The following is an 11,558-nucleotide window of genomic DNA, read 5'->3' as shown; positions in this document are numbered from 1 at the left end:
AAATTATAATAATGATAAAAAGCGTTCTTATTTGGGGTACATATTTTATACTTTTATTTTACTTTTAATTGTATTTTAACATCAATTTAAATTTTATCTCAATATTAGATTAATTTCATCATAAGAAAATTAGAATTCTGCGTGTAATTTTTAGGAGAGAGTAAGTATACCGGTATATTATATCTCCATCCAAGAACGTAAGAGTTATGATTATTGAGACAAATATTATAACACTAACCTTACCCCTTTTATTATTAATATGAACCTTAATTTCACTTTTACTGAAAAATTTTACAGTTTCCAAGTATCATAATTAATAGTAAAGAGATGTAGTTTTCACTTTAGAAAAAGAAATAGAAAAGAGATGTAGTTTAGAGAATAAACGACATTAATTGAATAAAATGAAATTATGAATATACAGAACAGGTATGGACCATCTCAGACTGAAGATATGTAGAAAAGAAAAAAAAAAGGTTATGGACCATCTCAGACTGAAGTTATGTAGAAAAGAAAAAGAGAGTAAAGGAACATATATTGTGTTAAATGCACAACTCATCTAATGGGGTGGTACTGATCAGAAACTCGTCTTGGGGGCAGCTTTCGCAGTATGAAGAGCACCAACGCTGAGGGAACAATCTCTACCATCTGCAGTACAGAACAATCCAGGGAGAAAGAACCATTCAGGTTCAGAATCAGAATACAAGGGAATTTTAAGCAAATGTTTTTATTTGTATTGATCATATGAAATCCTTCTAGTCTGTTTAGGCTGTCAAAAATATTATGTTCTTGGAGGATGTCACGTGACACTTTGATTTGATGTCACGTGTCACGTGACACTTTCTAATGAAAGGATCCTTGCCCACTGGCTCGGACTTTTGTTCTTTTTTGTTGGGTTATGCTAACAGTTAGTGAACTATTTAAAGTTCACTTCAACAGTTTCCATTGTTTACAACTCAACAAGTGCTCACTAGTTAAGATTTTTAGTCCTTTTAACAAGTTGCCCACTGGTTAGCATTTGCATTTTACGATGTGTGAAAAGTTTCTATTGGTGTAGTAGAGAAATTTAATGCAACAATTAAACATGATTCATGATTCCCTGGCTAAGAAATACAAGAAGTTGACTTACCAAATAGTAAACCAGATTAAGAATGGGATGGTTCAAGACATCAAGATCTGTATTCTTGCCAAATACAGAACATGCAAGCTACATCAAAGGTGAAAACAAACATCATGTCAGAAAACAATAGCATCAAATAAAAACAGTAGCTTTAAATGGGAAGGAACTCACCAAAGCACATCTTATCAGAAAACAAGTGCAACAAATACTAGTAACAGACCCAACCTGCCATGGTGAAACGTTAGTCACAAACAGCAAGAGCTTTTAAGGATATATTTCTGTCTAAGGTTGAAAAGCCTGAAGCAACAAATACTTTAGAAACAAACCTCGTAAAGTTTCTTTTGACGGCCTCTAGATTCAATGGGGAAACGCCTCAACAAGAAAAACAACCTACGCCATTATGAAAAGGTTAGTGTACAATGGCCAACCAAGGATTGTGCCATCTGAAAGACAACATCTTAGTTAGCTTACCTTCCACCGTACAACAAAAAACCAAGAGCAGCAAAGAATGATATAACTGCAAAAGAACATTAAAGTAAAGGTCACAATACCAAACAACTATACATGAAGTTTCTTTTGTAGCAATAATCGATTTATATATTCTCGATTTCTATTTTGAGTGTTAGTACAGAACAAATTCCCCTGTTTGTGAATGCAAAATAAGCACCATGCAGAAGCAAAAATAAAAAATTAAGAGTAAGTGTAAGAATACAAATATTTTCTCTTTCTCAAAGAATCTCTTGAAGAATCTCCCATCTTGTATGAGCATCTCTCAATTCTCACCAAATATGTGAAAAAGGAACCACCACCTTTCTTCGCACCCATAGCTTCTTATATCCAATATCCAATCCTTCTAGATTGGCATTGTCTCGGTCATTATCTCAAACGAATTAACGTTGGTATTGATCCTTTCTATCTTCAAAGCTTCTCATATCCAATGATATGTGATATGTTGTGTTTAGAGTGTGAATGGAATATGTTCTTGGCTAGATAGACGCTACTTCAATTATCACAATTCACCTCATAATCATATTGATTGTGTCCATTTAACTTAGGAAATTCTTCATCCATGGCATTTCTTAACACACTTCTATTGTAGAAATGCATTTTGCTTCAAAAGTAATAAAATAACCTAATATAGATTTTCTGGAATAAATCTTTGGCCATACTAATATTAATATCCAATGAGCATGGAATTTCCATTACCAAAATACAAACTCCTTTTGGTAGTTCCTCTTAGATACCTTTGTATCCAATGCCATATCTAAATCTTAAGCGTGGAATTTCCACTGCCAAAACACAAACTCCTTTTAGTAGATCCCTTATCTTAGATACCCTTGTGTCTCCCCATTCATAGCTTCTAGGATTTGATAAGAATCTATTCTCTAAGAACATAAGCAATATATGGTATATTTCATAAGCAATATATGGTATATTTCCACCAAGTTTAGTTTAGCACTAATAGATGGTTAACTTGCTCCATGTGTATTTCTTCTTCCAAGTTTCCCTGTGGGGAATTAATTTTAACATCAAATTCTTCATTCTCCAAGTTTAGTTTAGCACTAACAGATTTCATCCTCACTATTGGTAAAAAAAATCTCTTCAAAATCTGTCTTCGTAACCCTTCACAACAATTTGTACTCTATATTCACAACAATTTGTAATATCAATGTTTTCTTTCTTTTGGCAAGTTCATGTCGTTCTCTTTTGAAAATACCGAAAATCATAGGACTAGTTCTCCTTCAAATATTGAATTTCTTCATTGATGTGCATGCGACCATTTGTCATTGATCTTAATGGCTTCTTCAGAGCTGTGAAGTTTCCCTTCATCTGACATATTCTTTTGAGAAATATCTTCTCTATGATTGTTTATCTAAATCAAAAGCTTTGATCTTGTTCTGTTAGAACGTTATCTACCTCTTGATCTTCATTTACCTAATAAAGAGTGTAATTTGTTTCTTCAAGTTTCTAGCATCTGCTTAAGTTTCTCTGTTTGATTATGTTTTTATGTCTACTATTCCGTATGAAAATTTTCTCTCAGAATTAGTAGGATTTTGTCTCGAACTACCTTAAAATTTGGCTTCCCAAGATATGTTGAACTGTTTGATCCTCAAACATACCATAAATTTGCTTTGAACAATTCACTTCTCTGAAGAGACCCATAACTTGAAACCAAAGTTCATCTCTACGAGAATATGAAGATAACTTTTACACTCAAAGATACTCACAAGAGGTTTTCTTTCTATATCATACTTTATTAGTATATCTTCTCCATCACTCCATTATTTGAAGGTGAGATGTTGATCAGACTAGTAGCCCTTCTCATCGTATCCCCATATTCCGAGAACTCCGGAATTAAAACTCCAGGAAATTCCCTCCTGGATGAGGGCAAAATAGGGGCACTATGTAAAAGTATTTGAGTAAAAGATTTGTCTTTCTTCTTTTAAGAATATTGAAAGGATTGAATAGAATGAAATACTCTCCCTATCGGAGATGAAAAAACCCTATTCAAGAAAAAACCCTTCATCATTCATATAAAGTTGTGATTCTTATGAGAAATGTTTTATCGAAGAGGAATTCCAACAACATTGTTTGAGGGCAAGATGAAAATTAAATATTGACACAAAAAAGTCATCAACTAAAGTCATGTTGATAGAAATAACCTGAAAGAAAGAGTTCTGCAGCTTCCAAGCCTGTAGCAGTTTTGCTTGCACTCATGTAAATCCAGAGGCAGATCTATTATTATAAAGCGACATGATTAAACTAAAATCCTTATATTAACTAGTAAGAATACTTATTTTAAGGACTAGAATGGTGGACAAGGAAATCAAGATTGTGCACTTGCCTGTACCAAGTAAATAAAACCATTGATAATAAAATAAGCAGGCCTAAGTTTCTGTGCGGGTTCACTTCTTGCCTGAATACATTCGAGACAGATAAAGGTAATATAATTTACCATAAAATAATGACTGTTAATGTAGTTCTGCCAAAAGAAAGTAAACATACCTGGTGATATATCTCAGCCCAGAACAAGACAAGCAATGTATACGTAGAAAAAAACAGAAGACCAGGAAGCTCCATTAACACATGCTCTAGTGCCTATAAACGTATTGTGATAATAGGTCAGAACATGAACAAAAACAACTAAGGAGGATAAGCTGAATGGACAAAGGACAAATAAAGGTTGAAATAAAAGACAGATAGATGAAAGCCTAGCAGAAGAAACTGATTTGTTATTTATTCTTAGGGGGAGGGGGAAATTATTGCATGGTCCTACGTCATGGATCATCATGTATTTAAGACCAACCTCCATGTAACTAGTAACTAAGATTTTCAATTTACAATGAAGAGTAAATAAAAGCAGGCTACAATTCGACATTACCATAGCTTATAATGATCTCGGACTACACTAATTCGGGTTGCTCGGAACTTGTTTTATAAGTTATAGTAGAAACTTCTTAAAACGGGGCAAGAAATTACAATTTACTGAAAACTATTTGGTCATGATATTTATCAACAGACAAAATAAAAAAATCTTGATGAAACTAACTATTTTCATAATCCATCTTCCATTATAAACTCAATCATTCAAAATCCAAGCTTAGAAAGACACGATGTGCTCTACTTTGATCCTACTTCCCTAACCTACCAACCAAAAAAGCAATAAATGAAGAAGTGGGATTAATGCTTAAATTAAAGTAGTTGAGATTTAAGAACAGAAAAATACCTTTGGTCTTATTGCAAAAACACTTTTGTATAAGCCGAAAAGGACAGCCCTCACTGCAAGCGTAACATGGATTCATCAAGCATAAAAATCAAAACAAATAAGCTAACAGAGCTGTTTATAGACTATTCACAACTCACATACATCCATTGACGACAAAGTTCATCAAGTGGAAAACCTTCTGCGTTGTCCACCCATATTCAGGTACCCTCATCTGAATTCGCACCAGTTGTACCTGAGAAATAAACAGATTACGATTATGGCTTCCTTTGCAAAAATCTGGCTTGGGCACAAACAGCTACAAGCCCATACTTTACCAAATTCCCACACAATTCACATCTCAAGCAGCAAAAGACAACCATTCACATTCTGCATGAAGAAAACCTACTCAGAGTTCACAGGGGTTGCAAAACAATGACCCCCATATAAAGAAACATCAATGTTGGATCATATAAATCTGATCAGGTGTTAAAGTTTAAACCTTTTTGAAATTTGACGAGAGACGGGGTGTCAGTTGTGTAGTAAATAATAAGTTCAGACCCAAGCCAAAAAAAAAAAAAAACGAAAAAGTGATTCACAATTAAAAAACAATAATTGAAAAAGCTTGACCCTTTTTCTGCTGGGTTCACGATTTTTCCATGAAATAAAAGAAAGAATATGACTAACCAGGGCAATAAAGGAGACCAACGTATAAGCGACACAAAGGGCATAGTAAGTGCCTCTCTGCCATTGATCCGAGTCATCAATCTGATTCCACCATCGAAATGCATTAAAAAACTCAGGCTCTCCTTCTACCAACCCAAAGCTCTTCGTTCTGAGTCCAAATGCCATAATAGGATTGGGAATGACGAACGAGTTAATAACACGGAAGAAGAAGAAAGGGGAAGCAAAAGGGGAAGTTGTTTTCGGTGCACTCGACGGAAAGTTAATAGAATGTCACGTGGCTAGGTCCTAATTACACACGTAAGAAGGTGGTTTTACACGTGTAGCGTCGTGGCATATTCCTTTATTATGCAGGAGACATCCTTTGCTTTGGTTTCTAAGAAGGGATTAAGATAATTATGATTGATTTGATGCGAGATTGGTAACAACAACTTTTGGTTTGTGACCTAAAAGGATTTATCATTTTCCTCGGATCAATCAGTGCAAATATATATATGTCTCGGTTGACCTATTCGTTCAGTAAATAAACAACTTACAAAAGAAATAAAAACAAATATTTTTATAGGTATAATTTTATTATTTTTAGTTTTTATTATTTATATTTATCTATTTATTCTATATTTACGGATAAAAACAGATCCGTTATTTGTGTTTCCCTTTTATGTGTGATTATTTTTTTTATGCTGTTATTATTACAGTTATAAAATTAAATATATATAAATTTTATGTACTTATAGGCAATTTTTTAATTAAAAATATTAAACTTTAAAAATGAAATTAAAAAATAATTAAATTTAGATAAACGATTACTAAAAAGTAATATATTGATGACATAATTATTTTAATTTTACATAATTATTTTAATTTTAAAAAATTATTTAAAGGATAAAACTGAAAAACATAAGTGAACACCCTATTTTTTTACTTTTTCTTCCTTTTCCTTTACCTTGAGTTTTTTTTAATTCTTCCAGAAGAAGCTACAACAAAGTATGTAATGTAATAGTCCAATAAATTATTTTTCTTTTTAAAATAATGATATTAATAGTCTTATTAGACAATGTTTGTATCTTGTTGGATTTTAAGATTCTTATTTGGCTCAAGTTTATATCAAGGTTCTCGAATTCGTTACACTGTATTAAAAAATATTTTCTACATTAATTAATTTTTTTATTTTTTAGATCCATTTCTAGTTCATATAAATCCAATCACGATAAAAAAAAAATGAGTGTTTTCAAATATGATTATTGAATCAATATAAGATATGTTAAAGGTTAAATACTGATTTTCTGGGTTCTGATCATCATAATTCATTTTGTACTTGTTTTTTCTGCTAGAAATTTTAGCTTTCAAACTCCAGTTAGTAATTTTAGGCGGCTCCATTTTTTACTTAAAAGTACTTATCATATTCAAACTGCACATGAATATTACCCAAGCAAATATTAAAAAATAAATCTTTGCAGAAAGCACTAAACTGAACTTGTTATCATTTTAATTCATGAACTCGATTATATCTCAAATGTTTAAATCATTTAATTGTTCCTATTTTTATTAGGTTTTTCTAATTTGATCTTTTTTTTTAAGTTTTCCAATTGAGTTGTTATAAGTACCAATTTGAAACAACTGAATCTCTGCCGTTAAATTTTGTTAACGGTGTCAATTTTTTGTACAAGTGGGAGGGTGATGTGTCAATTTTACGTGACTCTCTGATTTCTCTGCCTCCTCCCTCACACCCTCCCCATCCCTACATCGGCGTCACCTACTTCGCTTCCAGTGGCTCCTCCAACCACCACTCCCAGGAGGTAGAGCACATCTCCGGTGGCCTTCAGCAGTTGAAGACAATGTCAACAACTCTTCACTGCATCTTAAACAATAAACTATTTAACTGTTAAACAAAATGAATAAGACAGTGGCATCTGAACATTTGTATGAAATAAATGAAACCATTTTTCAAGGACTTTCATGATATCATCCATACTTGGCCTATGCAGGGGATCATCCGCCACACAATCCTTTGCCAGAAAAGATAAACATAAAGCCTCTGGAAGAGAATAATCCTTCAAATTAGGATCCATGAAACTCTATAACCCTTCAAAACATCCACCCTTCCCTAATAAGAATCTCAGGGAATCTTTCATTACTTTTCCATCAAAATTCTTCGTTCCCGAGATCAGCTCAAGCAATACAACCCCAAATGAAAAAATGTCAACTTTTTCAGAAACTGAGCCATGTGTCCATTTGTACCAGTTTAGACAAAGTCACCTTCGCTACGATGTTGTTTTCTTGACTGAAATTCTTGGTTCTCTTCTGGAGCTCCTCTATGGTGTAATTGAGTAAGTAGTACTTTATTCCAGCAAGAAACTCTGGGGACTAGCGTCTGCTACCGCTACAGCAAGGAAACATCACAAAGTTGAATTCACAACTCTGATACTCACTTTGTAGACTAGAGAATCATAAACTCAGGAACACATGAAAGAAAACAAGCAAAACCTAAAGAATTGAGTAACCTAGCTCACTTTGTAGACAAGGAGACCTTCTTCAGAGCTTCTTATTCCTACATGTCGAACAAGAAACGAAATTTGAAAGAAAACTACAAAAAATGACTTGATATTCTGTGTTCAATATGCAGACCACCTTTTTTTGTTCTGCTATTATGTAAAAAGCTTGAACCAGTAAATCCAGTGACAACGTCATACTTTAGATTTTAAAACCTAACATCGATATCAACCAAGATACAAGTTTGATTTTAACCCTACTAACTTCATTTGATTCATTAACGTTAAACCAATTAACTGAACATGTCAATCTAAACAACAGAGAAAATCAATAGTAAGAAAAGACCATTTACTCAACAAGAATGAGAATGGGTATGATTGTAAATAGTCAAAATCCCTATGTAGATACTCCAAAGGCAAAAACATTCCTTAAAGACTAATAAAATAACACCAAACTGAAACCCACAAATCTAGGCATTTAACTTAGTTAGCTTTCACGTGTTGCAGAACAACATTATAGGCACAAAGATATTCAAAATCAAAAGTCTCCAGGCAGACAAAAAAGAACTCACCAGTTTCTTTGTCCACCTTCTTTGAATTCAGGATCGAGTGTTCGCTTCTTGTCCTCTCCAAACTTTGTGATAGTGGACGAAGAAAAGAAGAAGGCAACCAACACAGCCCCAAACCTTGACCACCCAAAAACCAAGGAAACACAAAGATTATATTTTTGGAGCACCCCATAACAAAAAAAGGAGAAGGGTGAAGAAAATTAACCTGTATCCCACTAAAAAGAAACACTTATACAAGAAGAATAAAATGCATTTCAAAAATGTTTGAACACATTCGTACCTTAGGATTCCATATTTGCTTCTCTTTTCTATCTAAAGGAGAAGTGTTCTCAGAATATTCAGCGGTGGTAGAACCTTTGACAGTTCGGTAGCAGAGTACGACAAAGCCTTCGATAGTTCGGTGACAAGTGTGGCAAAGCCTTCGACAACAGTGAGCCTTAGACGGCGGTGAGCCTTCGACAGCGGTGAGCCTTCGACGACGGTGAGCCTTCGACGGCAATGAGCCTTCGACGGCGGTGAGCCTACGATGGCGAGAGCCTTCCAAGGCAACAAGGGTGTTTATATCTTCAAAAGTAACGAGCCTTCGACACAGAGAAAAGAATGTAACGCGAGAATAAGAAACCTAAACCTAAACCACACTGAACTAGTTAACTATAGTACAAATAAAATAAGTTTCAGCTTAAATAAACTGAACTATTAAACAGTATAAATAGGTTTTAATAAATATAGTTTAAGTTTTGTTAAGTATAAAAGAGTACAAATAACTACAGTTTATAGTTTTTAAGTAAATTACGCCCAACCCTACTTACAAGTTTCGATGGTTCAGAACCCTTGCAAGTTTTGACGGTTTATAAAACAACCTCTATAAGTTCTGATGATTCTCAAACCTCGGTTAGTTTTGATAATTTTGTGTACACTAGTGCAAAAACGTTGTTTAATTTCATCCAATAGACGACGGTTTGCTGATAATCTAATGTATATGAGTGGACGATGGCATTATCGTAAATAGCTTGGTAACGTGGACGTCGGTTTCCAGACAACGCGACGTCTATGATATTGTAGACGTCCAAACTGCTTCAAACAGACGTCTAATGACCCGAGGTAGGTCAGAAGACAGTTCCTTGACGTCGATGTTCACAGGGGGCTGACGTTTATAGGCCTGCAATTAATGCTTTCACCTAATTCCCAGACGCTTAGACGTCGCTTAGTCAACAGGCGACGTCTAAGGCCTGAATATGGAAGGCGGGAAAGATAAAAAATCTTCAATTTAGATGTCGGGGATCTGTGAATGCGACATCTAAGTGCCTGTAATTAATTAGATTCACCAAATTCGAGGGCCATAGACATTGGCTAGAAGGGGCACCGACGTCTATGTGCCTGTATGTAATGATGTGCATTATTATAGACGTCGGCGCCCCATCACAACTGTGTCAACATCCCTGACAAGAAATCAAATGTCAATCGTTTTAGCTTCCTAGACGTCGATTCCCATTGTCACCAACGTCTAGTGGGATTCAAAAGGTCAGTTGAAAAGTTAACTTGGACGTCGAATTAGTAACAGAACTGACGTCTATAGTCATATAGACGTCAGCTATCTGGAGAAACCGACGCCCAGTTTCATTTTAAATAGACCGCAAACTCTTCGCGACATTCAATTTCTGATATCTTCCTCTTCCTCTTCTCCTTTTTCTCTCGCGACACTCTTCTTTTTCTCCCTTTCGACACGTCTTCTTTTTGTTGCGGCATTCTATTGTTGTATGTGATATCTTTATCGTCTTCCTCCTCTCTTTTTCTCTCTTGCGACATTGCATCCTAGGTGCGTGGTTTTTTGTTTATGCTTACCGTTTGTTTAGTCTTTCATCGATTAACATTTGTTTTCTTTGTATTGTGTTTTAGTGCAGTTTTGTTCCTTTCTTTGGATAACGTAGTAACACATTCTCCCTTTGCTAGCTGCCTCCTTGAAATAGCGGCGTCTTTTGAATTTCTTGTGATCATTTCAACCCAAAAACAACCCTGGGTCGTTGTCTAGTTTTCGTTTCACCGTGATTTTTTCCTCTTGCGGATGAAAAATGGAACTAAGCAACCACCCAGGTTCGATTTTGGGTTGAAGGGACCATAAGAAATTCAAAAGATGAAAGTTTTTTTTTTGGGGGAAACTAGCAAAAGGAGATTGTGCTACTAGGCTATCCAAAGACGAGAACAAAACTGCACTAAAACACAACCATTGTATTAGACGTCGGTTAATGCATAAACCGACGTCTATATGTGCTCTTAGACGTCGATCTTTGTCATGTTCGACGTCTATATGTGCTCTTTGACGTCAGTCTTTGTCATGTTCGACGTCTATATTTGCTCTTAGACGTCGATTAATACTTTGTCCGACGTCTAATTAGTGCCTTTAGACGTCTATTCAAACCAATGCCAACGTCTATTTACGTCGTTCGTGGGCACTAATTGACGTCATTATAGACGTCTGTGGTTAGGATGTCGGACGTCCCATTGACGTCACCAGTTTAGACGTCAGTTTATGAATAGACGTTAAAAGCCCAAAATAACCGATGTTAAACAAAATTTTTGCACTAGTAGTAAGTACATGCAATTTTTTGTAATCTCTGTAAATTGACAAAAACTCTTAAAAATTGCTACAGTTTTGATCAAAACCTTTAAAAATCACTTTTCAATTATCTTTTTCTCAACGTTTTTTTCGTAATTATGGAAAATGTATTTTACAGAAATTAAAACTGCCAAAAATAACAAAAATAAACACTGATAAACTCGGTTTTTTTTGTAATGATTTCAATTTGTATCTTCAAATACATTTTACAATTTAATATATAATTTTTATTTTATATCATTTCAAATTATATAGTTTAAATTATTTTATATTCTAATATGTATTGTTACGGTGTAAATTTACTGGGACCGAAGTATTAACCTTGAGGACGTCTTCTTCTGTGCTTCTGCCCGCTTTTCGTGATTTCTGACCGTACGTC

At 34.5% G+C, this 11,558-nt stretch overlaps 1 protein-coding gene and 1 long non-coding RNA gene across 5 annotated transcripts; both read right to left on the bottom strand.

Moving 5' to 3' along the window:
- Window positions 1-370: 370 nt before the first annotated feature.
- On the bottom strand, window positions 371-5,746 carry LOC106773525 (tobamovirus multiplication protein 1). Of its 4 annotated transcripts, XM_022786187.1 has the most exons (12): window positions 5,508-5,650; window positions 5,159-5,210; window positions 4,986-5,076; window positions 4,845-4,897; window positions 4,124-4,216; window positions 3,963-4,034; window positions 3,781-3,853; window positions 1,589-1,634; window positions 1,444-1,507; window positions 1,289-1,342; window positions 1,127-1,204; window positions 371-645 (listed from the first exon to the last, which is right to left on the bottom strand). In XM_022786187.1, the coding sequence occupies exons 2-12, from the start codon at window positions 5,201-5,203 to the stop codon at window positions 553-555; spliced, it is 762 nt and encodes a 253-aa protein (XP_022641908.1). In that variant the 5' UTR covers window positions 5,204-5,210; window positions 5,508-5,650; the 3' UTR covers window positions 371-552. The 4 variants fall into 4 exon arrangements, with proteins under 4 accessions (XP_022641908.1, XP_014515695.1, XP_022641910.1 ...); XM_014660209.2 differs by lacking the exon at window positions 5,159-5,210 and having other exon boundaries at window positions 5,508-5,746; XM_022786189.1 differs by lacking the exon at window positions 5,159-5,210 and having other exon boundaries at window positions 4,982-5,076; window positions 5,508-5,524.
- Window positions 5,747-7,800: 2,054 nt separating this feature from the next.
- On the bottom strand, window positions 7,801-8,671 carry LOC111242526. Its single transcript, XR_002669655.1, has 3 exons — window positions 8,569-8,671; window positions 7,992-8,055; window positions 7,801-7,887 (listed from the first exon to the last, which is right to left on the bottom strand). It is a non-coding gene; the product is annotated as an uncharacterized LOC111242526 (long non-coding RNA).
- Between the last annotated feature and the right edge of the window lie 2,887 nt (window positions 8,672-11,558).

The sequence above is a fragment of the Vigna radiata genome, chromosome 9 (genome assembly GCF_000741045.1).
Source record: "Vigna radiata var. radiata cultivar VC1973A chromosome 9, Vradiata_ver6, whole genome shotgun sequence".
Taxonomy (NCBI): Eukaryota; Viridiplantae; Streptophyta; class Magnoliopsida; order Fabales; family Fabaceae; genus Vigna; species Vigna radiata.
This window is presented reverse-complemented; position numbering and strand designations above follow the sequence as displayed.

Coding starts and splice junctions, on each gene's coding strand:
- LOC106773525 (XM_014660209.2), bottom strand. CDS start 5,672: ATGGCATTTGGACTCAGAACGAAGAGCTTTGGGTTGGTAGAAGGAGAG. Junction 3,854..3,962: donor GTTTTATTTACTTGGTACAG/GCAAGTGCACAA, acceptor TTATAATAATAG/ATCTGCCTCTGGATTTACAT. Junction 1,508..1,588: donor TTTTTGTTGTACGGTGGAAG/GTAAGCTAACTA, acceptor ATAATGGCGTAG/GTTGTTTTTCTTGTTGAGGC.